This window comes from Fringilla coelebs, assembly GCF_963513975.1.
Source record: "Fringilla coelebs genome assembly, chromosome: 3".
Lineage (NCBI taxonomy): Eukaryota > Metazoa > Chordata > Aves > Passeriformes > Fringillidae > Fringilla > Fringilla coelebs.
In genome coordinates, this window is record NC_140030.1 from 75,837,372 (window position 1) to 75,864,142 (window position 26,771).

General features: G+C 36.5%; 1 protein-coding gene across 1 annotated transcript in view; it reads left to right on the top strand.

Annotated features, from left to right (window-relative positions):
- PDE10A (phosphodiesterase 10A) overlaps positions 1–26,771 on the top strand; it is a gene marked incomplete at its 5' end in the record, with an annotated part of 166,201 nt that overhangs the window by 132,978 nt on the left and 6,452 nt on the right. The window contains 12 exons of the mRNA XM_084202802.1: positions 139–190; positions 3,753–3,895; positions 6,048–6,140; positions 6,711–6,897; positions 8,226–8,368; positions 10,404–10,487; positions 12,874–13,024; positions 15,603–15,758; positions 18,925–19,097; positions 20,220–20,331; positions 22,068–22,148; positions 24,264–24,352. Of these exons, the coding sequence (XP_084058928.1) occupies positions 139–190; positions 3,753–3,895; positions 6,048–6,140; positions 6,711–6,897; positions 8,226–8,368; positions 10,404–10,487; positions 12,874–13,024; positions 15,603–15,758; positions 18,925–19,097; positions 20,220–20,331; positions 22,068–22,148; positions 24,264–24,352 (1,464 nt within the window). The remainder of the gene's footprint in view (positions 1–138; positions 191–3,752; positions 3,896–6,047; positions 6,141–6,710; positions 6,898–8,225; positions 8,369–10,403; positions 10,488–12,873; positions 13,025–15,602; positions 15,759–18,924; positions 19,098–20,219; positions 20,332–22,067; positions 22,149–24,263; positions 24,353–26,771) is intronic.

Below are 26,771 nucleotides of genomic sequence, written 5' to 3' on the forward strand. Positions count from 1 at the left end.
AGTGATTTTCAAGGTACAGCAGTTTGTCCTCCCCTTTTCTGGCTCCATGTTAAGATGTAGTGAAACAAGAGCCTCTGACACTAATTTGAGAAGTGTTTGACTAAATGCCAATGTTTACTGACTTCTCTTTCTCTGCAGAACATATTTTGATAATATAGTTGCAATAGATTCTCTACTTGAACATATAATGGTAAGTTGTCTTTTTCACCTCTAAGTTTATTAGTTGTAGGTATTAAAGCCCTTCATTCTCCTTCCATTGAAGACATGATGTCATTGAAATATGAGCTGTTTGTCATGAATACATAATACAAACGGTATAAACATGTCTATACAGAAAAAGTGGTAAAGGATGCCTTGATTTGTCATTTTTGCAACAACTTCTGTTCACAGCTTTCATAAGGAATGAAACAGGACTGTGTTTGAACTAAGTAGTTACTATTGTGTTCTGAGAAAGTTTGAAAATTGTAACAGAAAGGCTTCTGGTTTTTTTATTTGAGCATGTTATATTGATTCCTCCTTCTAAATTCAATTTGCTACGTGCTACAAAACACTGCTGAAGAAGTTAGTGTTTGTAGCAGGGCATAGAGTTTAAAACTTACTCCTGGGGTATTTTTTCCAATGTTTGAATGAGATGTGTAAGACCTTGGAAAACTACATCCGTAACTACAGTGACAGTCAGTCAATGTTTTATAGAAACCACTAAAGCCAAGTGGTTAGTTCTTCCCATTGAAATAACTATTTAGTGACTTAAAGTACTATACAGAAGCAATTTATGAGTTTCTAAATCAATTTTGAATTCAGAATTATCTCCTGACTAGTGTTAACAAATGTGACTGAACTGGCTGTTTATAATGTTTTGACTGTTTGATATGTGAATTATGCTTTTTAGCTTTATGCACATTCATTGCATTCTGCAGTTCTTTTTCCTAAGTGTAAACCCGAATCAGGTCTTTGATTACCATTGTTTAAAATTTGCACATTCAAAAAATTTCTTTTTGACAGTGCTCTCATGCATCCCCCAGTCTTCAAAGTGATATTCTTAGCTAGACTATTCAAAGACAGTGATGTTAGAACGCAAACAACAATAAAGTGGTTTTATTTAGAAACGTGAATTAGTAATGGAAAATATTCTGCAGTGTTTGTGTTATTCTAGTTAGTACACAGCCAAGAATTCTGCACATAGGACACATTTCTCAGCATTGACTTTTCCAATTTAAATGAACCTCTTAAAAATAGCTTAGCATTTAAAAGAACTGGTACAACATAACATATGGCATTGAGAACAAATATTGATATTCTTCACTGTTCTTCCCTGTGAATAGAGATCTGGTGGAAAATACAATTGGCAGTAAAATGTGCTTACTCTTTCATCATCTTTTCCAACACTTGGCTGCATCATGATGCTGTGTTTTAACCTGTGTGATGTTTCATACTCAGCTTCCTTTAAAGCTGTATCTGTTGTCTCTTTCTTGAGCCAATTAGCTGAATTATGAGTTTGTACATTTATTGCCATTTTGTGGGAGCATGCTTTTAGCGTGATGTGGCTTATTCTGTATCTCACTGTGAGAAAAGACCAGAACTTAGTTTCTTCTGAGAAACTGAGAAACTTCTTCTCACTACTTTGCCCTTTGGTGATTGCACTTATTGGTTTGATTTGTTCCTGCAATACCAAAGAAAAATTGTGTGTTTCTTTCAATTCTTTTAATTTTTATTTGCATCAAAATTTCTGAACAAAGCTAGTGATATAAAGGTGTTTTTGAATGTAAATGCAAGGAAGGGAAGTAAAAGTTCAAGTTGCCTTACAAATTTTCTTGACCTTCTGCTTGAGTAGTTACAAGCAGCTTATGTGAAAGGAGGTCCCTGGCTTCCCTACTGACATTGCAGAACATAGTTTTTGTCCTGGTATTCTCTTTCAACCACTGGTCAGGATTTGAGCAAGAGATTTCTAGAAGTAAAACTCTCTCATCCTATTAACTATTTCTCAATTAGTACTGTTTAAGTAATCATTTTTGAAAAGCATGAGTCATGACCAAGGTAAGTTCTTGAGTCATGCATTAAACCACAAAAGATTAATTGTATAAAATCAACACTCTGCTGTAAATTTTACAAAGAAATCTGATACAGTATCTGAATAGAAGCATTTACTGGACCCTTGTCCTTTTGGCAGTTTCTGTTCACTCTCTTTTGAGCAAAACAATAAGCAATCCAAGTGGTTAAGGTCTTTAAATTTCTTAATGCTCTAAGGGGGAAAAAATGCACAAATCTTACCTCTTAGATTGCAGTCTCCCTGACTTTTCTGTTCTGATGGAGTAAATGGGAGTAGAAGACAACAGAATTTTCCCGAACACAGATTCAGTCTGTATGGGAGGGCCCTCCAAGTTCTGGACTTGGGCTGGATGGTATCTGTGCAGCTCCCCTCCTATGGCATAGAACTAGAGTCTCTTAATTAATTATTTTTCATCTCATACAGGGTTTTTTTCTGCTGAATATTTGTCCATCTGCATTAGTTTAAAATGAAATACTTTATTGTTTTGTTTCTATTTTTGGAAAACAAGAGAGAAGGGGTGGGGAAGATCATTCATATGGAAGTCTTATGAATCCTTAAAACATACCAACTGCATGCATTGCACACCAAGATTTTGTTAGCCTCTTTCTGTAGCTGAATGACTAGGTAGGTATTATATAAAAAGTGGAGAGATCCACCTTAGATCCTACTCTACCATGCAGTTACTGTACTTTCTGAGCAAATAAGAAACACAGGAGGCCTATCTGAATTGGATAGAGAAGGTTCTTGTGCCTGTGTATTGGCATCTTAACACAGTGACCTTTGTTTGATTTTTGTCTCACTTCTCCTTCTTTTTCTCAGAAAGACTATTGTATGTCTGAGAAATACTTCAGTGAAGAGTTGCTGTGTTCCAAAGACAAGATTCTGTTCTGACAGTCAGTGCTTCTGGGAGTTATTTTTGCTGAGATAAAACTAGTTGGTTCAAAGTAAGATAGAGACCGTGCAATTCTGTTGCTGCACTGTGGTACTTCCTTGACTGTGGCTGGTACCTTTGGGCTTTGGTTAGTTCATGCACAATTTCTAAGTCTCAGCTCTTGTGCAAGTACTGTCCCTGACATCAGGAGGGTACAGCCATTTCCTGTCCCTCTGCTTAGGGCAATCCATAATGATACCTCTAATGACAGAATCACAGGGTCACAAAATGTTTCTGACTTGGAAGGGACACACAGGATCATTTGGTCATTGTTTTTTACAGGCACACTTAGTTTTTTTAGAAGCAAACGCTACACCCTCTGTTATGTCTGTCTTTGCTAGATATTCAAGACCAATATATTTGTATTGACGATGAAGGCAAAAAGCCAAAATTGTTATCAGGTCTTGTTCTAACTCATCTATTTAAAATCAGGTTAAGGTGAATAGTGTCTGAACATAGAGGGAATAAATGTACTATTTTGGAAAGCCTTGAAAAACAATTCAACAGGAAAGCCTATTTTTGGGGGGGAAACTTTCAAGTCTCTGAAGCTATTCCTGCATTTCTCGAGGAGAACACTCAAATTTACAGAGAAAATATTGAACTCAAGATTTTACTTCTGAATTGTATTCTAAAAGATCGCTCCTTCAAACAGATTTCCATACTGGACAGCTTCTCAAAACTTTTATCATAAAGGGATGTGTATTTTTATCAGGTAATTGACTGGTAATAATCCAACTCATGACCGTTAACTCTAGTTTTGTTTTTTGTCTGTAGATATATGCAAAAAACCTGGTGAATGCAGATAGGTGTGCACTCTTCCAGGTTGACCACAAAAATAAGGAGCTGTATTCAGACCTTTTTGATATTGGAGAAGAAAATGATGGAAAACCTGTTTTCAAGAAGACCAAAGAAATAAGGTAAGAACAGCTAGCAGAAGAGTGCAGTTTCCTTATAACTATGGATGCGCAGGCATTTTATTACCCAGTTTCTGTGCCTATCTGCAGGTACCCTGACAATACTTGTCATACTGTGATATCATTCCCACCAGGACCCGCCTCCAGAAGGTAGTACTTCTGGGAATGACATTGCAGTGCCATCGAAACAGCGTCTCTGAAGCTATAACGTCACTCCTGGAAATGCCGTCTTCCGGAGGCGGTCCTTTTGGAAATCATGTTGGGAAAAAAACAGAGGTGTTCTGAGGTAGGTAAAGGTGCAGGTAATAGTGCACCTAATCCATAGTCTGCCAGTTTGGGACTTTTTTTCCCAAGAGGGTTCCCAAGAGGAATTGAAATTTGTGCGATTCCAGAACATCCAAAGCAAGGAAATCACAATATATACTTCTTATGGATGGATTAGGCAAATGTGGAATTGAGTATGGATTGGTCATTGACTTTGAAGATTTCTACCTCAGTAATTTGATTTTACTTTCCTTGTGTGAATTTAGATTGTCAAACTTTCAATTAATTGTGATACTGAACTGCTTAAAGTGGTGAATTTTAAAATGTATATTGTCTGGTAATGACTAGAAAGGATTTTCTAACTAAAAGTTTTGCATATTTCTGCTTCATTTACAGCTACCTAATTTTTTACACTTACGCACTTTTTTAAGGAAAGAGGCTAAACAACAAAGTAAATAGAGTGTTTTTCACTTTTCAAAAATTATGAATCCCTAATAGATCCAGACTAAGATTTTCAAAGGCATACAGGTTTCAGATTTTCAGCTTCTTAAAACTGAAGAATTTTATGACTATGTATCCTGTACTAAAATTTTCTCAAAATATTCAGCATTGATTTTTATCAGAACTTTTTTCATTTCCTCCTTACACTTTTCAAGTTCTGGGCCGATATGAGATGTGATTCATGTCTTCACTAAGACTCCTTAAGACAAATTTACTCCCACTTACCATTGTGTGAGTGAGAATGGAATGAATAAAAATTGGTGCAATTTGCGTACTGACAAGCAAGGAGGTGGTGTAAATTAAAGAAGATGGCCTGCTTTAACATGCACTTTCATACTCCTTCGTGATAATTGTTTTTCTTGCTTATATCTTTCTGTCTTCTCTGTATGTTATTGAAATGTTGATTCTAAGTGCAAGGGTGTGAGCCATTTCACAAGTACTGTATACTGCAAGTGAAGTGCAACTTAAATATCTGTAAGAAAGTGACACTGCATGAGTCATCAGGAAGGAGTCTTAAACTGGCATGATGTACCTATCATAAGAAGCAGCAGAAAAATCTAACTCAAAGTCAGGTGTGCAGGGTGAAATCCTGACACCTTTATCACTAACTTCAGTACCAGGCACCAGGGTACTATCAGGGTACATTTAGACTTCAAAGCATTGCACATAGGATTCTTTTTACGTGTTTTTCTCAATAAATTATCTTTTGCTTTTATGTCATAACTGCTTAATGTCGAAATATTGAAAACTGTTTACTCACAAGACAGACGTACAGATTTTTGTGATACAACTTAGGAATATATTTGTTGTGTTTAACTTCCTTGTGGTGATTAAAGGATGCAGTTAGTTCCGTGGCATTGTTCGATTGTCATGAAAGAGGCTAGTCATTCCCATGGAAAATCCATATAATGTTCAGCTATGAAATTTCCACTGGTCCTTTTGCAAAATTTTGTTACCAAATCCACACACATACGCCACCCAAAGAAACAGATTCCATGTTGCCTTTGTTGTGTCTAAAGAATCAATGGATATGTAAAAGTCATAATAAAATCAATACCTTTTAAATGCAAACACAAGTCTGAGTTCTGTACAAATGTTATGTTTGTTAGGGATAACCCCATGGGTTATAGAAGATCTTGAATTTTTGTCACTGAAATGGTAATGTTATGTCATGTTTTGTATTAAACTATATAGCTATATAAAATGTTTTCAGAAAGTATCTGTTAGGATGTGCTTTTTGTTTTATTATGTGCTACTAGTTGTAAGATTTTTCTCCTCAAAGCAAGAAAATGGCGCTGGTTGGGAGCACCCATTACTGTGCCCAAGACAAACTCCACTAGCAAAATGTGTTTTCCATATTTTGGCTAATACACATTTTTATTTTCTCCAGATTTTCTATAGAAAAAGGAATAGCTGGTCAAGTGGCAAGAACAGGAGAAGTCCTTAACATCCCTGATGCCTATGCAGACCCACGCTTTAACAGGTAGGATGCTCTTCATTGGAGGGGAAGACGGCTCATCAAACCTTTTACATAAAATTACTACTTAAATTTCATATTGAGATCCATTCATGGAGCTGTAGTCCTCTGATGAGGAAGTAATATAGATGTTTATTAAATGCTTTAGCCATCAGAGATACTTTTAAGACATAAATAAAAGTATTTTTATCAAATATTAGTATAATGGAAAAAAATTTAGTTAGACTGTTGCCAATTTTCATTATCAGTCTGCTTGCAATCTCATTCGTTTCATGAGAGAAAAACAGTTCACTAACAAACAGCATGCCTGAGAATGCCCAAATGTTCTTTAACTGTTTGTTTGAGGCAGTATTAATTCCTTGTCTTGCAAGTGAAGAATAAAGGATTAAAAATTCTTTCTTAGTATAACAGAGTAGATAAAAATATTTAAGGGTTTTGAGGGTGAAATTCTTGCAGGTACTAATTAGGTCTACTTTAAAATGATCAATTATACTGTACATCAATACATTTCTGAGAATCCAGGAGTAGATACCCATGATATTAACTCTTTTCTCTTTCTCCTTTATGGCTCTTCAGAGAAGTAGACCTCTACACAGGCTACACAACCAGAAATATCCTGTGCATGCCTATTGTGAGCCGAGGAAGTGTAATAGGTGTTGTGCAGATGGTGAACAAAATAAGTGGAAGTGCCTTCTCTAAAACTGATGAGAACAACTTTAAAATGTTTGCAGTCTTTTGTGCTTTAGCCTTACACTGTGCTAATGTAAGTTTTATTTACAGTTTTGTAAGTAGTAATGAGAATACTTAAGTATTTTGATGTTACAGCTTATGATTTGTAAGTCTATTTCATTGAATTAATGCTGTATTCCTTGGTGAATAATTCTATTTTAAGAGGATGATAGGGATTTCATTTGAAATAACCATAATGTGGATATATTAATTTTGTGTAGCTAAACTGAGAGAGCAAGCTCTGAAATGTTTATGACATCTCTTCCCTTTTCCACTAAAAATATGATTCTTATTTACTTTTATAAATTCGGATTACATTTTATAAATTTAATTTGGAAATGGAAATATGCTTTATATTCTCTCAAATCTATATTCTTAATACTCAAAGATCAATTTTTACAGTTACATGCTGTGGTGAATACTTATAATTATCCATGCTTCTAGATAAGAGTGGGTAGCTATTTTTGTCCTCAAACCCTTTATCATCTCAAAATTTACTATGCCTGTAGGAAACATAAGCAATGTAATGATCATTACTATATAAGTATAAAAATTTAGTAAAATAATAAATTCTCTAAAAATGCAATGCAGAAGATCTGAGTTATATTCATGGGAGTTAAGCTAAAATGCAATGCCAGTTAAGCCTGGTGATTTACATTAATTAATTTTACCCATAGCATCCCAGTGGTACACTGGGACAGCAAATTTTATTACGAGGTGCCTCAAGTTGTTTCACTTGGATCAAGGCAGGTAGAATGGCCTGTATATAAATTACACCTGGACTATGCACACTCAGTTGTGTGAGTTTACTACTTTTAGATGGTGAATGGTGCCATTCAGGGTGTACAACTCCAGAGGATTTTTTAACTAGTACATTGCTATGTCCTCACTTGTTTGCAAACCATGCCGTATATGAACCTCTCAGTAATTAACTGTACTTATTTTTCATACTGAGTAGTAATGTAGTTATGATAAACATCCCAAATACTTTTTACTGTGCATAGATAGCAGTAATTGGTACCAATTAATAGAATTCATACAGTGGCAGAAGATATGAATTGTGTCCTGTTAGAGGTTTTCTGTCAGAATTTTGCAAGGGACTTAGCTCTGGTTTTGACTCCTGAACTTGGGCTGTTTTTCTCGGGAGAGCTCACATGCAATAAAAAGTCAGCTAAGCCTTAGATATTTACCAGAGTAGATGAAGAGGTTTCCCAGAAGTACTGAATTCAGTGTAATCTGTCGCTCTTCTAATGTATGAAGTTGCCCAGCCAAAAGCACTATTATTTCTGCAGATGTGAATTGTAATAATCACTGTTTGAATTCATTAGAATTCCACATTCATGGATGACTTTACTTTTTCAGATGTACCACAGAATTCGTCATTCAGAGTGTATTTACCGTGTAACGATGGAGAAGCTATCCTACCACAGTGTTTGTACAGCAGAAGAGTGGCAAAACCTCATGCACTGTACACTGCCTCCACATATTTATAAAGAAATTGAGCTGTAAGTATTTTTCTAATGTAGCAGCAGGCATATATAGCCTGTTAATTGTTTTTTCTTATTCATAGTGGAGTCTTTTAGGAAGCACTTTCATTATTGAACTATAGCAATCTCATGGTGGTTTTGTCTCTGGCTTTCTTACACTTAGCTGTACTTAATGACCCATGAACAAAATGTATCCATCAAAGATATAAACTTATATATATTCAGAATTTTTTCACAGGCATGGGTAGATGCAGTAGTTGCTTTAAGCATTAGTTTTTACCTAGGATTTGTAGAGATGAGCTTTCATTCTTATAGTCCCAAATCACTGTCAGCTCAGAGCCAGAGAGAAAGCTGAGGTTGGAACATCAGTACTTAATACCAAATTCATGATCTCATCCCCTTAGATATGTTTTAGAGTTAAACATATTTCTCCCAGCTCATTCCTGGGGTTTTCTGGGTTGTGTGTGTTATTTGGTTTGTTTTTGGGTGTGTGTGTGTTTGTGTGTGTGTGTGTGTAGGGGGTGTTTGGTTTTTTTGCGAGTTTTGAGTATGTGTGTGTTGTGCATCTGCTTATGCTTATTGAAGCAGGGGAAAAGGATAATTCAGGGTTAAATATCCCAGGTTATAGAAAGTAGAGTTGCAGCCTAACTTTGGAGGAGGACTTCCCATCCAGCCTTTTAGGCTTTCTTTGACATAATTGAGTTATTTTCAGCTGCTGTATGCTGAAGATGAACCTTTATCTGCATTTTATTGGCCAGTCCCCACTCAACGCTAACAATGGGAGCCATCACATTTTTAAGTCACTGTTTTTAGTCCAGATCAATAAATTCTACTCTAGTAACCAGGTGCCTAAAATCAGCTATTGAATCACAAAACCTAAATTGTCTTTTTAAACCTCATCTCCAGCGCTCGCTCGCTTCTGTTCGGCACTGAGCATCGTAGCTGGGAGCAACGTGAAAGGCTGTGGGTTTAACAGGGACTGCTTATAGTTAAAGTTCATTACATGCTGAAGTGATTTGCTTGAATGCCAGAGCATTAACAGCTTGCAGGATTACACCCTAATAGAAGCTTATTCATTGTAATACAATTTCTTGTGCTTTGTTAGGTGATATTATATAACCCACCTCCTCAGCAAAAATGAATTTTACTTGCAAAGATGACAGGTTTCATTCTAAATTATATTAGCATCCTTTAGTTCAAGCAGAATACATTTTGCCATTTTCCAAGCAATTCAGCTACCTTCATTCCTCTCACAAGCTGCTCTGCTGTCCAGTGTGTTCAGTTAAGGTTCCACCATGGAGAAAAAATATAGGACTTGCAGAACAGAAAGTGCAGGGAAAGGGTTAACTAATAATTGAAGGAAAACCAGTTCTTCTGTCCTGGGTCCCTAAAATTAGGCCTCAGTATTGTTATCAGGGGAGGGGGAAAGTTGTCAGGTAATGAAACATGAAAGATATGGTATTAATTGTTAAATTTTTGAAGTTTTAGCTTGATTCCTATCAGCCAGTAAAATCTGATTTTTCCTTTATCAAAACTAGAGCATCTCTTGTGCAATTTATGACAGAAATTATTGGAAAAAAGGCCAGTAAATATATTCTTAGACACCATCTTTACTATTCCTGGGAAGAAAGTCCTGAATATTTTAGGAATGCCTGTAAATTTCTCATTGTTCCTAAGTTTTTTTTTTGTTTTGTTTTTTTTTTTTTGTTTTTTTTTTTGTCTATTACTTAATCTGTGGATCCTTAGATAAAAATATATGTTTCTGATATGTAAACAAAGCCAAAAGCTGGCTTTTGGACTCCATCACAAGTCTTTTCCAACATAAATTACTAAGTGATTGTATGAAACTATGAGCATAGTTCCATTGACCTTAGCAGGAGTACCTAACTTGATATTTCTGAAAAATATAACCTGTAAATTCAGCTTTCTGTGTGTATTCAGAAAGAAGTGAATCTTGCTGGGGGTATACATTTCCTAGTCATTTTCACTTGTTTTTCACTTGTTTTACAATGAAAAGGTATTTGTCTTTTCTAAACTGAAACTTTCTTCTTAGATACCATTTTGATATCAGTCCATATGAAGATGTTTGGCCTGCTATTTTTGTCTATATGGTTCACCAGTCCTGTGGGACAGCCTGGTATGAAGTATATTATTTATTTTTTTAGTTAAGTCTGTGTTTATTTACTAATAATTTTTGAGATAATTGCTTCCTAATTCAAGGTCTATTTTCTTTGATGTTTATTTACTATGTTTGGTCTGTACAGGACTGTAATAAACAGCCTGGATTTCTTGTCCCACCTTCTTGGTCCTTAGTTAATAAAATCTGGGAACAGTGAGGTTAAAGAACCTCACCATGATATCATCCTAACAGTTGTCCTTCTAATATATAGAAAAATTATTTGGCTCTGAGATGATTTTGCTTTTCAGACAAAAGATAGTAAAGGCAACGAAAAAGTACCCCTTCTAAAAAGGAGAGAAGGCGCATGAAAACTGATTTTTCAGATAGATAGTTGCCAAAATTAATAGTGTATATAGTAAAAGTAGACCATGATCAGATCTTATCTTGCTAAATTAATCAGTTATTTACATATTTGTGCATTAATTATGGAAGTTAATTATTTTCAAATTAAATGCTTCATTTGCTGTCATTTCTCTGTGTTCTTTATCATTACTAAGATCAGTAGCTGGGTAAGTACTGCCCATTGCTAAAAGAAAGGACCTGGTCCAAATTATGGAAAACCTACAGATGGTCAGTGGAAAGGGGGAGTATGTTCCTACAAAAGGGAGCAGCATTCAGGAAATGTTTGCTGGCATTTCATTTTATTTTGCTAACTGAACGGATGCCCTCAAAACGTGTAGTCAAAACAGAGGCTCTTTCTCAGTCTTCTTCAATGCTGCAAAGTGGGTGACTCTTCTGAACACAGTTCTCTACTGCTCAGCGTAGTTACCTCATGTCCATTCCAGACTGAATGGCTGTGGATGCAGGGTTGGGGTTTTTATTTTCAGTCTGGTTATGTTCTCTCCTCTCTCTGACTCCCAGTCTCTTCCTTTGAACGTGTAGCTTTGATGAGAAAGAATTGATATCTACGTTATGCTTTTCAAATGGGCCTCAGCTTTCACATGTAAAATTAGGGAAAAAAAGTGAGGAAAATATTTGAAAAGGCGACTGTTGGAACAGGACTTGTAACTTATTTCTGACAGAACAAAACTTCTCAACATTTGAAACAAACCCCAAGATTTTAGGACTAAATTTTGATTTTAATATATTGAAGAATGAAGTTATGCCTAAAGTATTTACATATGTAATATATAATTGTCCTGTCAGGGAGGATTTCAGAGAAAATTCTATCATACTGAATACATTTCCTCTTCTAAAGAAATAATATTTTACTGCTTTAATCAAGTATACAAAATACAGCAGTGGGCAAAGTAGTAGTATTCAATGTTGAGGCATCACAGATAATGATTTTTCCTTTGGCTATAATTGTACTATCGTGTAATAACCATTGAATTGAGATTGGATGTAGATGAACGTGACTATGGTGATATTCTGAATTAAGATGTGCTGCTTAAACAATAGTTCTATCACTGTCTGACTTTCTAAAATTAAAAAAGCCTAAAGTTTTTTGAAAGACAATATGCCTCTGTTTTTCCTAATTTCAGATTAAGGCTGAGAATAAATTATGTTGCTCAGCACACGACTTTAGAAATACACATTTCTGCCTGTTTCCATGTAGTAGATGTGTCTACATTTTTACACATAGGTCAGAGACACTGAGGTTTTTTTCTCACCCCACAAGTACTGCAAAACTAGAACATTAGTACCTCTTTCCTGATATAACCAAGAAATTATTAAAACACGGAAGATAAAAGTCAAATTACAGCAACAGGGGAAGAAAATGGAATAAAGGCAAATTGCCTTTTTATGAGGGAAAAAGTCATTGATTTGGGACTTGATAAAATATTGTTTGGTGAGAAGTGAAGAAACCGTGAAATGTAAATTTCTGTTCTGTGAGTCTAAACTGGAAGAAAAAATCTACAAGTATTGGAAAAATAAAATCTTCCACTTCTCACAATGTCAATAAACCTGTATTTAATCAGGTTTATTTCTTCTGAGTCCTTTGTTTAAAAATCCCTGAATTTTCTGTTTTGATCACAAATCATGTTTTTAAATTGTCCATTAGATGCGGAGTTGTACTGTATTTCAAGTTGAATAAGCAACTGGAAGAAATCACTTAAAGTTTCTGGAAGCAGGGAAGGTCCTGCAATTGTATTGACTGAGCTGGGTAGCATGACTTATGTTCCTGAATTTAACAGATTAAACCAAGAGCAATCAGGCATGTCAGGCATCCACACTCCTCTGTCCTTGCCAAACTTGAGTAACTCTTCATGTCATTCAATGAGTCACCCACAGTGAGAGGCAAGCCTAGCAAGAAGGATAAATCAAAGACCATATTTTCTCCTCTGCTGGTTGTTTTTCCTGTTCCTATGTCTTGTCTCTGACCAAATTATTTTCTTCCTAGCTTTGAACTTGAAAAGCTGTGCCGATTTACTATGTCTGTAAAGAAGAACTATCGCCGCGTGCCCTACCACAACTGGAAGCATGCAGTTACCGTGGCCCATTGCATGTACGCCATACTGCAGAACAACCAGGGGCTTTTCACTGATCTGGAGGTAAATGACATAGTGGTATCAGTTACCACACCTCATCACAGCTGTCATCTGTTCTTCAAGTACCTTTTCTGTGCTGGAGTTTTTTTGTCAGCTCGGGCAAAGTGTATGTAATGGTCTTCATGGAAGAACGGATGTGAGTAAAGAGTTTGAGGGAAGAGGATTACTCAGATTCCTAAACCTAGTCATGTTTTTCAGGACTGCCTCTAAAAAAGCAGCGGTTGATTTGCTATAAATCCATGTCTAAGTTTTGGTGTTCTCCCTGCCCACTTATAGCCACCTTAACAGTCAGATCTGTCCCTCTGTGAGCCAGGAAACACCCTGGCTCTTGAATCCTGAACAGGAGGACAAGGGCTGCAGAGCCAGCTGACATATGTGAGTAAAGGAGAAGAGCCAAACTCTAAACTGATCACTAAGTGGAAAAGATAACTAGTAAAATGGAAGGCTTAGAATGTTAATACACAGTATGGAAAACTGTCACTTGTTTTTCTTCTGAATTATGATATAACAGGGAGTACTGTCTCTAATTAATGTTGCATGAAATTTCTGACTCGGAGAACTTTTTTACAATTGTGTATAACTCTGCCAAATGTTATCCATTTGGGCTGTAATTTTCCAGGCTCTGTTAACTTCCTCAAGGTGATTCATTTAGGGAAATTCCAGACACAATTTGTTGGCTCTTTAAAAGAGACACGCTAGTAGAAATCAAACTTTTGTTCAGTGTATAAGAGTAAAATGAAACTTGGTGAGCTTTCATTTGAAAAGGAGTAGTGTATCCTGGTATAAAGCAGAGACTTGCAAATTGACACTGAAATGCAAAAGTGGCATATGCCAGGCAAATGCTGAAATTTGTCCAAGCTATACAAGTCTGAAAATAAAATTAGTATTACTTTAACAAAAAAAAAAAAAAAAAAAAAAAAAAAAAAATTTGTGGAGTAGAGCCTCAGAGAATTTTTAAAGCTCTGATAACATTCAATACTAACCAAGTAGTAAGCCCCATCTCTTTGGAGCTGGAGAGCAAGAAAGAAAGGGAGAGCAAAAGAGGCAGCTGTCAAGAGAGATGGAAACAGTCTTTTTTTCCCTGCAAACTCCAGCCAGCCTTCATCTGTTTGAGTGTCTTATTCCCAGCCTATGTTCCAGCTCTTTTCAGCAGTCTCCTTTCTTGATACTGGAGATGAATCCAACAAGAATGCAGGAAACTGCTGAAAGAAAGTTTGGGGATCTAGGGATGGGCTGACCTCAGGTGAGGGATGCTGACATGAACCTCAGTAGGTTTAGAGATGGGAAGATAAAACACTGTAAAGGAGACACTGATCTGGAGAAAAATAGAGAAAAATGTGGTGGTTAAGGCTTGGGATACCCGCAGGTACCAAAATGGGTACAAGGACAAGAGCACGATTAATAGGCATTGTAAAATCCTGAAGGGCTGAGACAAGAATGACTTCCTGACACTGGGACAAGCTGTTACTGCATGACATCAAGTGATTTAGGTGTGTGTTATGTTCCTAAGAGTTCCTCCTCTCTTGAGGATCTGTGTGGACACGTGCTGCTGCATCACCCAGGCATTTTTATGTATGCTTTTTAAAAATGCACTTCACAAGATGGAGTATTGAAAAGATCTCATTCAAAATAGAAGTGAATGTCTCAAAATCAGAAATACAGTTAGCATTGCTACAGCCTTATTTCTGCACATGGTGTATTTGTGAAAGAATTTCTAATTGCATCATTGCTATTTTTTTACAGACTCATGGGTCTCTTAGTGTAGTATCCAGGCTGGATGTTGTCCACTTAATAGATGGCTAATCAATATTCTTTTTCTGCTTCATTTTATAGCCTTATCCTTGTTTACTGAACGCTCATCAGAGCCAATTATAAGACAAAGATGTTGGGTCTCTGAAGAAATTTTCATACTTCATACCAACAGTGTCAGTTGTAAACATTAATGATTTTTTTTTTCCAAACACATAAGCTGTGTGAAAACTTTTTGAAAAAGAGATTTCAGGGACTCCATTTTATCAGGATATTTAGGAATAATTATGTAAAACACCCAGCGACTGCCTCTATTTGTTTACAATTTCATTTTCTAGCATTGTCCATGACTCATGTTAGTGACTTGCTAGAAAAAACCCCACTAGGAGATTTGGTTAACATCTCTAGGAGTGTTGCAGAGCAGATCTGGAATTGAACTTCAGTGCACCTGTCTTGACTAGCAGATCATACATTTTGTATGTTTCTTCTCCCTCAATAACTATTCTTTTTATTGTTTTAATAAACATGGTAAGGATTCAGTGGATAACCAGACTCTTTAAAATGCAGATTTCTTCTGAGGCACAGTCCAACCAATAGTATGCAACTGTCCAACAGCGGTTTTTAAATGCATAATCTAAGTGCAATTGGACCAAGAATTTTAATTCAGCATGTCCTTACTGTCATTTTCCTTTCATTTTTAAGGCTATTTCTACATGTGCTGTTTGAAGGCAGTGTTAGCATACTGCAACTTCGACAGTATTTTGGGTAGAGAGTGACATCTAGGGGCAGGAAATACATCTCGCTCTTCATGCTTGTGTCAATTTTTTTGTAGCGAAAGGGTCTTTTAGTTGCATGCCTGTGTCACGACCTGGATCACAGAGGTTACAGCAACAGCTATCTTCAAAAATTTGATCACCCCTTAGCTGCTCTCTATTCCACATCAACAATGGAACAGCACCACTTCTCGCAGACTGTGTCCATCCTGCAGGTAGGATTATTGAAATTGTATGTTCTGTGCGTTAGTGTCCAGTGGTGCAAAGAGGAGTCGCATCATTGTCAAATAGATTTTCTGAAGCATGCTTAGTTTAATTACTCCATTATAGTACTCATTTAGATGAGTAGAAGATTTATTACAGCAAGCCAGGTTTCACAATTAGCAACCCAAGGATTCAACAGTAGTGCAAAACACAGCTTTCTCAAAATCTTGAAATTATAAAAATATTGTGTCTTTGAAGGGCTTTACTTAAGGCTTGCCTTTGAAGCTTCTTGCTTCTTGTTCTCTGGAGGCTTTTCCTGTGACTATGTGGAATAAGAAAACGAAAAATAATTTTCTCTGATACATACATATTTTTTTGTCAAAATGTATTTCAGCAAAGTCTTCAACCATCCTGAAATTTTGATGGCAAAACTTTGTGTGAGAAACTTGAAAACCGCTGTAATAAATTCTGTGAAGATTGATTGTGTGGCATGAAAGAGGAGATGTTAATTTTCCATGCATGAAAATTGTAAACTTATTTCATTAGATCATTCTGTGCTTATTTGTTTCTTGCCAATTTGAAACTAAAAAAAAACCAAAACTGAGTCAGGTAATAATCTGTGAAAGAGAGTTACCAGTATGAGACCATGTGTCTTCATGTTTAATGAAGAAAGAAACTGCAAGAAAACATGCAGAGACTTTTTGGGCAAATACAGGTGTGCTACTGACACACACATTTTTTCTCATGAGTGAAATTTTTTATAATTCTCAATTAGAAGAGTGAGAACTCTTATCTGTGAAACCATTGCCAGTCCATAACATATTTTGTGGTCCCTAGTTTTAGTTTTCCATGAACACTCAAATTACAGCCTAACCTTGCTACTGTGCCACTGATTCATTGTTAATCTTTCTTTCTGGTTTTTCAGGGGAAGATATTTTCTTAAATACATAATCACCTATTAGGAAAAATACATATTCTGTCTTGTATTCAGAATCACATCTTGTGATTATGGTTTTAGGTATCATATGCATTTAATCACAGAATGGAAGCTTTATCTCTGAATGGTCCTTCATGTAGGAGGGTGTAATTGAATCCTTCAGTGGTGGTATGGCATTAGATGTTTAGTGTTCATTCTTTGTGTGAATATGTGAGCATGTTCATCAGTCATTAACACTTCACTGTCCCAACCATTTTGCATTTTTTTCTCACAGAAATGTTGTAATTGATGAAAATCCCATTTGCCATGAAGGCAGGGAACCCTTTTGCTTCCCTGTCACCTCCTACATTTGCTGTCAGTGTGAGTGAGGAAAGGGGGATAAGTGACCAGGGCTGTAGAGTGGATTCACGACACCAGCTGCTGAAAACACCCATGGGTGATAATTAGCAGCAAAGACAGACCAGAGCAGCCTTTTGGACTTGCTGGATTTTGTTTGAATCAAAAAGTCTTATTGAATTCATGGACTGATGGAAATAAAGCCAAACCAACCCACCAAGCCCTTTAGGGTTTATCTGAATTTTAATTTTACATTAGTAACCTGCAGTACTTTTAACTGCTTGAAACTTTAGAGCTGCTTTGCTCATCCACCTGCAGTTTGAGTGTACACCATACTTAGGACACGGGATTCAATTCACTAGCTGTAGCTCAGCAGGCAAAGAACAAACAACTTCAGAGCTGTATTTTGTATGTACTACTTAGAAGCCTAAGTGACACAAGCTCATAAGTGTCAGCTTCTGTCAGTACTTTACGCAATCAGTTCTTTTCCAGTAGTCTGAACAGAAGCTGTCACAGTGGTCTTTCTGAGAGTGCAGCTTCTAAAGCCCAAGAGTGGAATGCAGAATAATTTAAATATTAGAATCAATTGCCTGGTCCCAGGAATTAGGCAGCAAGGCTGGGGAGTAAAGGGTCTCCAAAACCCTTAATTGTGAGAACTCCCAGTAGTAATTTTTTGCTCCCAAAGTGCTGATGATGGACTAAAATGTTCTGAATTTTTTTTTAATCATAATGTTCTGTGACTTAGAAATCCATCAAAGGAGCACTGAGACATAGATGGATTGTATTTTCTATTCATTATTCACAATAAATCTACTTGTCTAAGTAAAAGTCCTGGAAAATGATGTTTATGTTCCGGATGGTGGGAGAAACCAAGCCTATTTGTACTGCAGAGGATTTATTTTGAGCAAATTATGTAAATGCTTGATGAAAGTCAAGGAAACTTTTTGAGCTTCAGCCCAAATGCCAATTAAATGTCAAAACACCTCTGCATTTGATATATTTTAATGATATTTTCTTTTTCTGAATGTGCACACCTTGACATGGCTAGCTCATTCTATCTTTCCTTTTTGTCTGCTTCCTCTCAACAGTAGGAAGACTTTTGACAAGTTGTTTTCCAAATCTTAGAGACAGTAGATAGTCTTGACTTTTCAAAATGTGGTGCAGCTTCATGAGTGATCACAGTGCGTGCATATTGTTGGTTAGATGCGTATTAATACCTTGAAAAGTGATGGCAGTGGTGCATTACCAGAGCCTCCATAGCGTAAGCCATTATCTTAGTTTATGAGTCATTCAACTTCAGGTTGAACAAAGCAGCTTTTCCCTCTAAATGTTCCTATACATTAAAATAATTAACTTGATTTTTGTATAGAAAATTATGTCAGTAAATGCAGCGATTTCAGGTGCATTTCATTTGGAACATTAGGAAAACAATATGATTTTGTATTTTTGACTTGAGTGTTTCTTACAGTACAGTATCCACCCTGTATATTTATGAAGTATCAAAACTATGCTTGAGTGAATCAGGTACTCAGTTTACCACCTTGACTGTGCAGACTCTGGATCAGAACTGAATCACAAGTTTCCAGGTTAACACTGTCTGGAAGTGTTGTGTCTATAGTGATTTTAAATCAAAGAAAATATTTCAGTAATTTTTTTCTAGTAATACCTTGAGGCTTCAAAAGGAGCAGTCCCAAAAACAAATCGGTGGCTTAGTCATAGTTTTTTTTATGACAGTGTTTACAAAGGAAGAATAAAAATGGGAATTTCAGGCTATTAACATTTGAATTTGCAACAAAACTTGTCATTGGGCTGTAAAACCGTCGTAACCTGTCTGGTGAAGTAAAGACTAAAATCATCTCAGAATTAGAGCTTGTGCTTTTTATTGGTTTTTTACTTTTTCATAGCTGGAAGGGCACAATGTCTTCTCCAATCTGAGCTCCAGCGAATATGAGCAAGTACTTGAGATCATCCGGAAAGCCATCATCGCCACAGACCTTGCCCTGTATTTTGGAAACAGAAAACAACTTGAAGAGCTGCATCAGACAGGAGCATTAAACCTTAAGAACCAAACACACAGGTAAAGCAGAAAACCAGTAGTAGATCCCTATGGAATTAGTCTGGAAAGAGAAATCTTATCTAAAAAAAAAAGTAATTACCTCTGAATGGTAATTTTCTTACATATGTGATCTCTAAGACCAGCAGTATGTAAAATTACACATAAGTAATAGTAATTGCCATTGCTTTATATTTGCACTGACCTTTACATGGCTGATGACTTTTTTATCTTAACTTAGGGGAAGTGCATTTTGCATTTATCAATTGATTGTAATGTGTACTTCTGTGTTTCATTTGGTATATTTGTCTCTTGGTACAGTTTTGATGACTGCCATCACACTGACATGCAGGTTAGCAAGCTCTGTGCTTTTTCACATGGAATAGAGATTGTTAACAAAGATGCAGGTGTCCTTAAGGGCCATCCTAATTTCTCCATTGAGTGAAAACAAGTGAATTTAAATTATATTGCTAGTTTTCTTTATAAAACTTTGATTCACAAACCACAGATTTGTGCTATAAAATTGGTTAAATTGGATTTTTTGTGTGTGTGTGAGTGTGCCTTATTCTAATAATTATTTTCTTCAGTTACTCTATGAACAGGTTTGTCAGCCTACAGACAGCATATAGGACAGAGTTATGCATTGGATTCTTGTTCTGTCAGAGTTTGAATTCATTCCAACAAATCAATGACAGTGCCTTGAGACAGACTCAGAAGTAGTGTTTCCTCTTATTAGGAGCCTTTTCCCCCTCTCTCTTTAAAGAACAAAGAAATGCAGCAATAAGATATGGCATCTTTCTTTTTTATAGACTTGTACTGTGTATTCAGAGAATTACAGAGGGGCATGTGAGTGTTTTAATAGGCAGGAATCCTGTGCCCTTGTCTATGGATGTGATTGTGTAGAGGATGGGCAATGAACTCTGGTTGCAAACAATGTAGGGAATACAACAAAAGATAGAGTAGACAGTCTGTGCCGTGCCTTACCAAGGAATCAAAGAAATTAGGAAGAAACAATAGGTGGGAGAAAATTCATAGTTTGTCTACATTGCTGCTGATTCAGCTGAGGAAGGGCAAATGAAAACTTTGCAGAGCAATCATTAATTCTTTATGAAACTTATAATTTAATGTTGTTTTATTCTATTTTAGAGATAGAGTGATTGGCCTGATGATGACAGCTTGTGATCTGTGCTCTGTAACAAAGTTGTGGCCAGTTACCAGACTGACAGCCAATGATATATATGCAGAGTTCTGGGCTGAGGTATGTGTGATTCTTTTGTTTACTCTCCTTATAAACAGAAGCATCCAGGAAGGAAAAACCCAACTCTAAGTATTTTTCAATCAACATCTCGGTGTGCTTGTTTTAAAGAGAGTGCCCTGGTGCATGCGTGTGTTCGTTGCTTACTCTGAAGTTATTTAAAGAGCTGAGTTAGCTATCTAATTTTCAGGCAGTGTTTTTTCTCTCTGTTCAAGATAATGTAGAAAGCATGTCCTAACATAAAGTGACCAAGCAACAGAACATAGTAGAAGTCACTAACTTTAGTTTTTTGTAGAAATGCAAAATATGAAACCAGCTTCCAGGTCAGCTACCTCGAAACATCCTTATAAAGCTATAGTGTGAGTACAGAAAATGCTAAAGTAAATATGAAAAACATTAATTTTTTTAAAGTCTTCTCTGTGAGCCAGCTAAACAAGAGTGTTTCAGAGAGAGCTGGGTCTTCAATACATTGAAAGTTGCTCTAAAATTAATGTGTACTGAGAATTGAAACAAGGAATTAAGCTGTAGTAATGTAATCATGTCCATAAATAAATATGCAGTCGCTCACGTGTCATATGCAGTGGTGTAAATATCCTAACTGTTCAATTTTTAAGTGGAAATGACTGCTCTGGGGATAAGGAATAAATTGCACAAAGTGGAGTTATGCAACTTCAGGAGATACAGATGTATTTTCAGGCCTACTAGTGCACATGTGTATGATAAAGTGTTTTTCTTTTCTGTTATGTGCCCTGTGGAATCTTGTAGCGTTCAGTGGGCTTATTTCTGTTTTACACAGGCATAAAATAGAAATCAGGCCCATGGACTTTATGTAGCATGCATTTAGTGTGGAGATTGTTACCCTGCCTGTTGCATGTTCAGTATGAAATTCCAGAGGTGGTCTTCTTGTGGAGTGTATTTCGTATTCACATGTTCTTGTTCTCTTAATTGTAAACAGCTAGGACTACAACAAAATATTTGAAAAATGCTGACTGCGTAAGCTCAAAGATCTAGTTCAGCATTCACTTTCTGAAATGCCTGCACTGGAAAGTCAGTGTTCTTATGAGTGATAGAATAGAGGTATAATATTGACATGCCTCACTGATTGCATACTCAACTTTTTTGCTTATAAGTAAAAAGACTTTTCTTGCAAATCTTGTGAGCTCAGTGGAGAAGGTAGAATAAAGATGGAATTATGGACATAATTGCATCTGTACAGATGTTAATTTTTTTGTAATCCAAGGATGAGTTAATAAAGGTTGATATTGATATATATCTTTAAAAGAAAAATTTTGACAAAGAGCATACACTGTAAATTCATCTGTTTTACTCAGTTTTTTCCTTGGATGGGTGTGTTGTGTTCCTTTGGTCATTGTATTATGGTGATAATACAATATGTTTAAACAGATATCTTGACAGATGAGACTAACTGAGCAGATAGAGCAGAATAGAATAATTTCTTTGGGTGTAGTCTTCCAGTTGCTTTTTATTATGGAGACACACTTGGGAATAAAGAAAATGTGTGCACATTGACTTACAGCATCTGCTGTTTGCATTATCACTTAGGTGAATGTACAAAATGAGCCCCTTGTGCATTTTTCTGAGATTGCCTGAGTGATACCACACATTAGTTCAAATTCTGGATTTTTAGATTGACATAGAATAGAAACTGGAAATTAATTCAGATCTCAATAGTCTTGTTTTTGTTTTCTTATTCTCCCTCTCTCTCTACTTTTCTCCAGGGCGATGAAATGAAGAAAACAGGTATTCAACCTATTCCTATGATGGACAGAGATAAGAAAGATGAAGTCCCTCAGGGTCAGGTATGAACTCTCTCAGTAAAATGGTACTTGTTTATACATAAAACATGTATGGAAAAAAACAATTCATTTATTAGTGAATATTGCTTTTGAAATTGGGTTATTCAGACTGCTGAATTTGATGCTACTTTTTAAAGTAGCAGTTTGAAAACTTGTTTTCAAATTTTGGTTAAATGACAATGTGCTCTTCGCTGTCATCACTTTTTCCTTCCTTTGTACTTGTAGCTCTAGCTAAGACCACAATCACCTTAAATTTTTACAAGTGTCAATAATGCTTTTTATCGTAGTAAGTGGTTGTTTCAGCCCTTGGCTAGTGTCCAAAGGAGGGTAGGAATGATGGTGAAGGGCTTGGAGAGGCAGCCTCATGAGCGGCAGCTGAGATCACTGGGTCTGTTCAGCCTGCAGAAGAGGAGACTGAGGGGAGACCTCACTGCAATTACAACTTCCTAATGAGGGGAATGAGGAGAGGATGATCCAGCAGTGATCTTTTCACTGCAGTGACCAGTGACAGGGCATGAGGGAGTGGCCTGAATTTGTGTCAGGGAGGTTTAGGTTGGATATTAGGAAAAGGTTCTATACACAGAGGGTGGTTGGGCACTGGAACAGGCTCCCCAGAGGAGTGGTCACAGCACAGCCTGACAGAGTTCAACAAATATTTGGACAATGGTGTGACTCTTGGGAATGAGCCTATGCAGACTTGGACTCGGAGGTCCTTGAGGGTCCCTTCCAACTCATCATATTCTTTGATTCTGCAATTTTCATTGAGCCAGAAGGTCTACAGGGTAACTGTATCTAATGCCCTATTTTAGTTTTTGACAATTACAGAGTAATCTTTTTCCACTGAAATAAAGTAGTTCCCCTTAAAAACTAGCAAACAAGAAGAAAATAAAAAATCCAAAACAAATGGGAAGAAAATGAGGCAGTGTACGAAATAGTGTAGATGAGCAGACATCCCATCTGTATGTAACCTTGCCTTCTAACCAGCTGCAGTTTCTTTCTGTTGGTTGTACTGTAAGTACTTCATCCCTGCAAGTACTTCATCTGGCTTCACAGCTCAGAAAATGTATCTTATTTTTATTTAAATTACACAGAAGACTTGGTTACATAGCAGTATGAGATGAATCTTTATGTTGATGAAAACAAGAGCTGCTCTTCAATTTTTGAATAAGGATCAAAGTTTGGACCATTAAAAAAAAGAGATATCAAATTCTTTGGTCATGGTACAATACATAGTATTTCACTACAAGGCATTTCAGAATTCTGCCCAAAGAAAGGGATCATAGTGCACTATTGGAACTATCATAAGAGTCTGGGATAAGTGAGGGATGTTAAAATGAATCTGAATGTATTCTGTCATCCTTGATAATATATAAGTAACATTTTCTAAAAATTTAATGTCATAACAATTCAGCTGTGACATCATAGCCATCACAAGCCCCTAAGCCTCTGTGAGTCAGATATCATTAGGAATGTGCTTTTCCCTAAGTTACATAATGGTAAAAATGTACGGTTTTCCCTAAATATGATAATGGTAAAAATGTACTATTGAGCTATGTACATGAGAAGCAACTGCAAACCAATCATTGATCACACTGCACACCATTCACAAATGTGCAAAGCCCCCAGCATTTTAAGTACATTGAGCTATGCAAGCATATCCTGGAGGACATCAGAACAATCCATAATCTGACCATATTTTGTGAATGCTGCACAACCTTTCCTTCTTAAAAAATAAAATCATCACATGAATAATGTTTGCAGAAATGTCTCTAACATCTCCACCTACTTCCTGCTGCTGCTGACACCAAACAGGTAGACATATCCTGAACAAAAGCAGTGAATCAATTGAATAATAAAAGGTTCAGTAGAAAATCTTACCTGAAGCAGCCATATCAGTCATAAAAGAAAGGCATGTAAGCAACTTGTAATTACCAAAGATTTCACTGTTGCTGCTTATTTTAAGGCATTTGGATGTTAAAGGGAGATGCAGAAGTGTTAATAACTAATACAAGTAGTAATTAAGTAAAGAACTGTGAGCTCTTTACTTAAGCTGTTAGTTTCCAGTATTGTATTTTGGCAACAATTAAACTATTTTTTTTAAATTCTTGTTTTTCATAGATTGGGTTTTACAATGCTGTAGCCATCCCATGTTACACCACCCTTGCACAGATCTTTCCTCCAACTGGGCCCCTACTCCGAGCATGCAGGTGAGTAAATGTACATAGCTGATACCTTGGTCAAGGAAAAAGCAAGAGTGCTTTGCAAGTTTGTCTGGAAATACAGATTTTTAATTTTAGAATTTGCATGAATAATAACAGGGTTACATCTGACATTAATCTATTTAGAAACCCAGAGGTGATAACTACTGTCAGGGACTATTCACTGTAGATGTACAGACATGGCTGGTTAAAATGTGTTAGATGCCAAGAGCATTTAGAGAGAAACAGTTCAGTGTTTGTGCATCCCTGTCTGTGCTGGCTCAGTGTAGTTTCCCTCTGTGTCCTTTTTTACTTCAATGTGGTTCCCACAACAAAAATTAACTAGTATTCTCTTTACTTAAAAAAAATGTGTTTAGAACATGGTTTTATTTTATATCAGGTAATTTCTATTAAAAACCAGAAAAAGAAATATCCAGAAAATATTCAGTAGTTGAGAGCATAGGAGTAGTAACACTGGCGTATGGGAGAAGCAGATGTAACTTTCTCCTATAACACAGTGGGTATGGAGCTTGGGTTGTTCTGGAAAAGAGGCAAGAGTTCTTTACCTGTTGGCTGCTTCTCCACTTGAATGACAGTGGATAACTTTGTAGGTAGTTCTTTCTGTCCAGTAGCTATATCCTGGGCCTTAGCAATCTTTCCTGACAAAAAGTTTGCTGAAACCAGTGTATGCTTCATGAAAATGTTCTGGTTTTGGGTTAATCCATATTTTCTAGAAAACCCCAGTTGTTTCATAAAATGCCAGCAATCTCTAGTCATATTGAGTGCTTAAAGGTTGGTTTTTCTATGCTCTCATTCGTACTCTCTCATATTTTTTGTTTTGTTGGGGTCCCTAAATTCTATCTTACATTGAACCTTTTCTTTGTCCTGTATGACCTCCTCTTGTGGATCTTGTGGACTAAATTATTTCTGTTAAGTAACAGACAAATGCCTTGAAATTAATGTAGTATTTAGCAAAACAATTTCATTCACGCACCAACACTTTCATGTAGCTCTGAGAAGAATATGTGGGTCTGTGTCAGTGGTACCATCTGCCTCCAAGGTACCTCTGCTGGACATGGCTTTGCAACCCTTAGATGGATATGGAAGGAATGTTCTGAAGGATTAGAAACCTCTGTAGTTTTTACATGAATGGGGCTACAGCTGGAATTTTGTTTAGTGTCTATGCTTTAAGGAGAGTAGATAAAGACATGAAGAAACAAGAGAATGTAAAGAGCTGAAGAAATGTTTTGAGATCTTAGTCGAGAGAGACTAAATAATGCATTTGGTTTATCCAAGAAAATTATAGAATCTCAAAATGGTTTGGGTTAGAAGATCCCTTGGAAGAGATGATCTAGCTCATAGTGGGAATGGACACCTGCTAGAACAGGACCCAGAGCTTCATCCAACCTGGCCTTGAACACTTCCAGGGATATGGCATCCACAGCTTCTCTGGGCAAGTTGTTCGAGTGCCTCACCACCCTCACAGTAAAGACTTCATCAAAATCAAATTTTTATAACACTTATGGAAACTGGGCCTTAGAGAGGCTAGGAGGAATGCTTAAGACTGCACTGTATCTTTGACAGGAGCAGCAATCTGGGAAGACAAATATCTTTTGGTTTCTGGCCACATGGATATCCCAATGAGGCTTATTTGCAAAAGTGGCCTGTTTTACTTGGTGGTTCATCTTTTAGAACTCAGATGAGGATATTTTAAGTTGAATTGTGGATATCAAACAGCCATGTAAGCATGTGCTCTAGATAAAGGTTCTCCCTAATTCTGAAGATCAAGCATGAACATCTTTTCAAGAGTTGGTTTCTCTGTAGAAGGTGTGCTGTGTGAAGTAAAAGCAATCAGACTCCCGCCAGAGATGATATGATTTTTTTATATTCCAGAAATTGTTTGTTGTTTGTAATTCACATTGTTAAAATGGTACTTCTGAAAGCTACACTGGCATAGTCTCCACACTGGATAGAGCTCTGGACTGACAGCTCCCTGTCTTGCTGTTGTGTATTTTTAATTTAGATTGTGCTAATGCAAAACTGAAATGTAGATGAGTAGATAAAGCCTCTGCAGGACTAAAGAGCTTCTTGAAAATCCACACCCTGGCATCAAGTCTTCTGAGGAGCAGTTTGGTAGTTTTATCTTAACCTTGAAATGATTCTCTGCTTTTTCTTGGAAGAGAATGAAAAAGAAGTTTGAGGGTTAGGACTTGGAGATAGAGAATAGGAAATCAGAACACAGATATAATTTCAGGTGCCCAGTCAGAAAAAAAATGAGGTTATTGCAGGGTCTAGAATATTCCAGAATTTTTCAAATGGCTGATTTTGCGCTACACTTTTGTTTTTCCTTTATTTTTGATGGGTAACTGTTATTTGATGTGATCAGAGGCATACAGCCTCATTTTTGTTTGGTGTTTCCTTAGTTGCT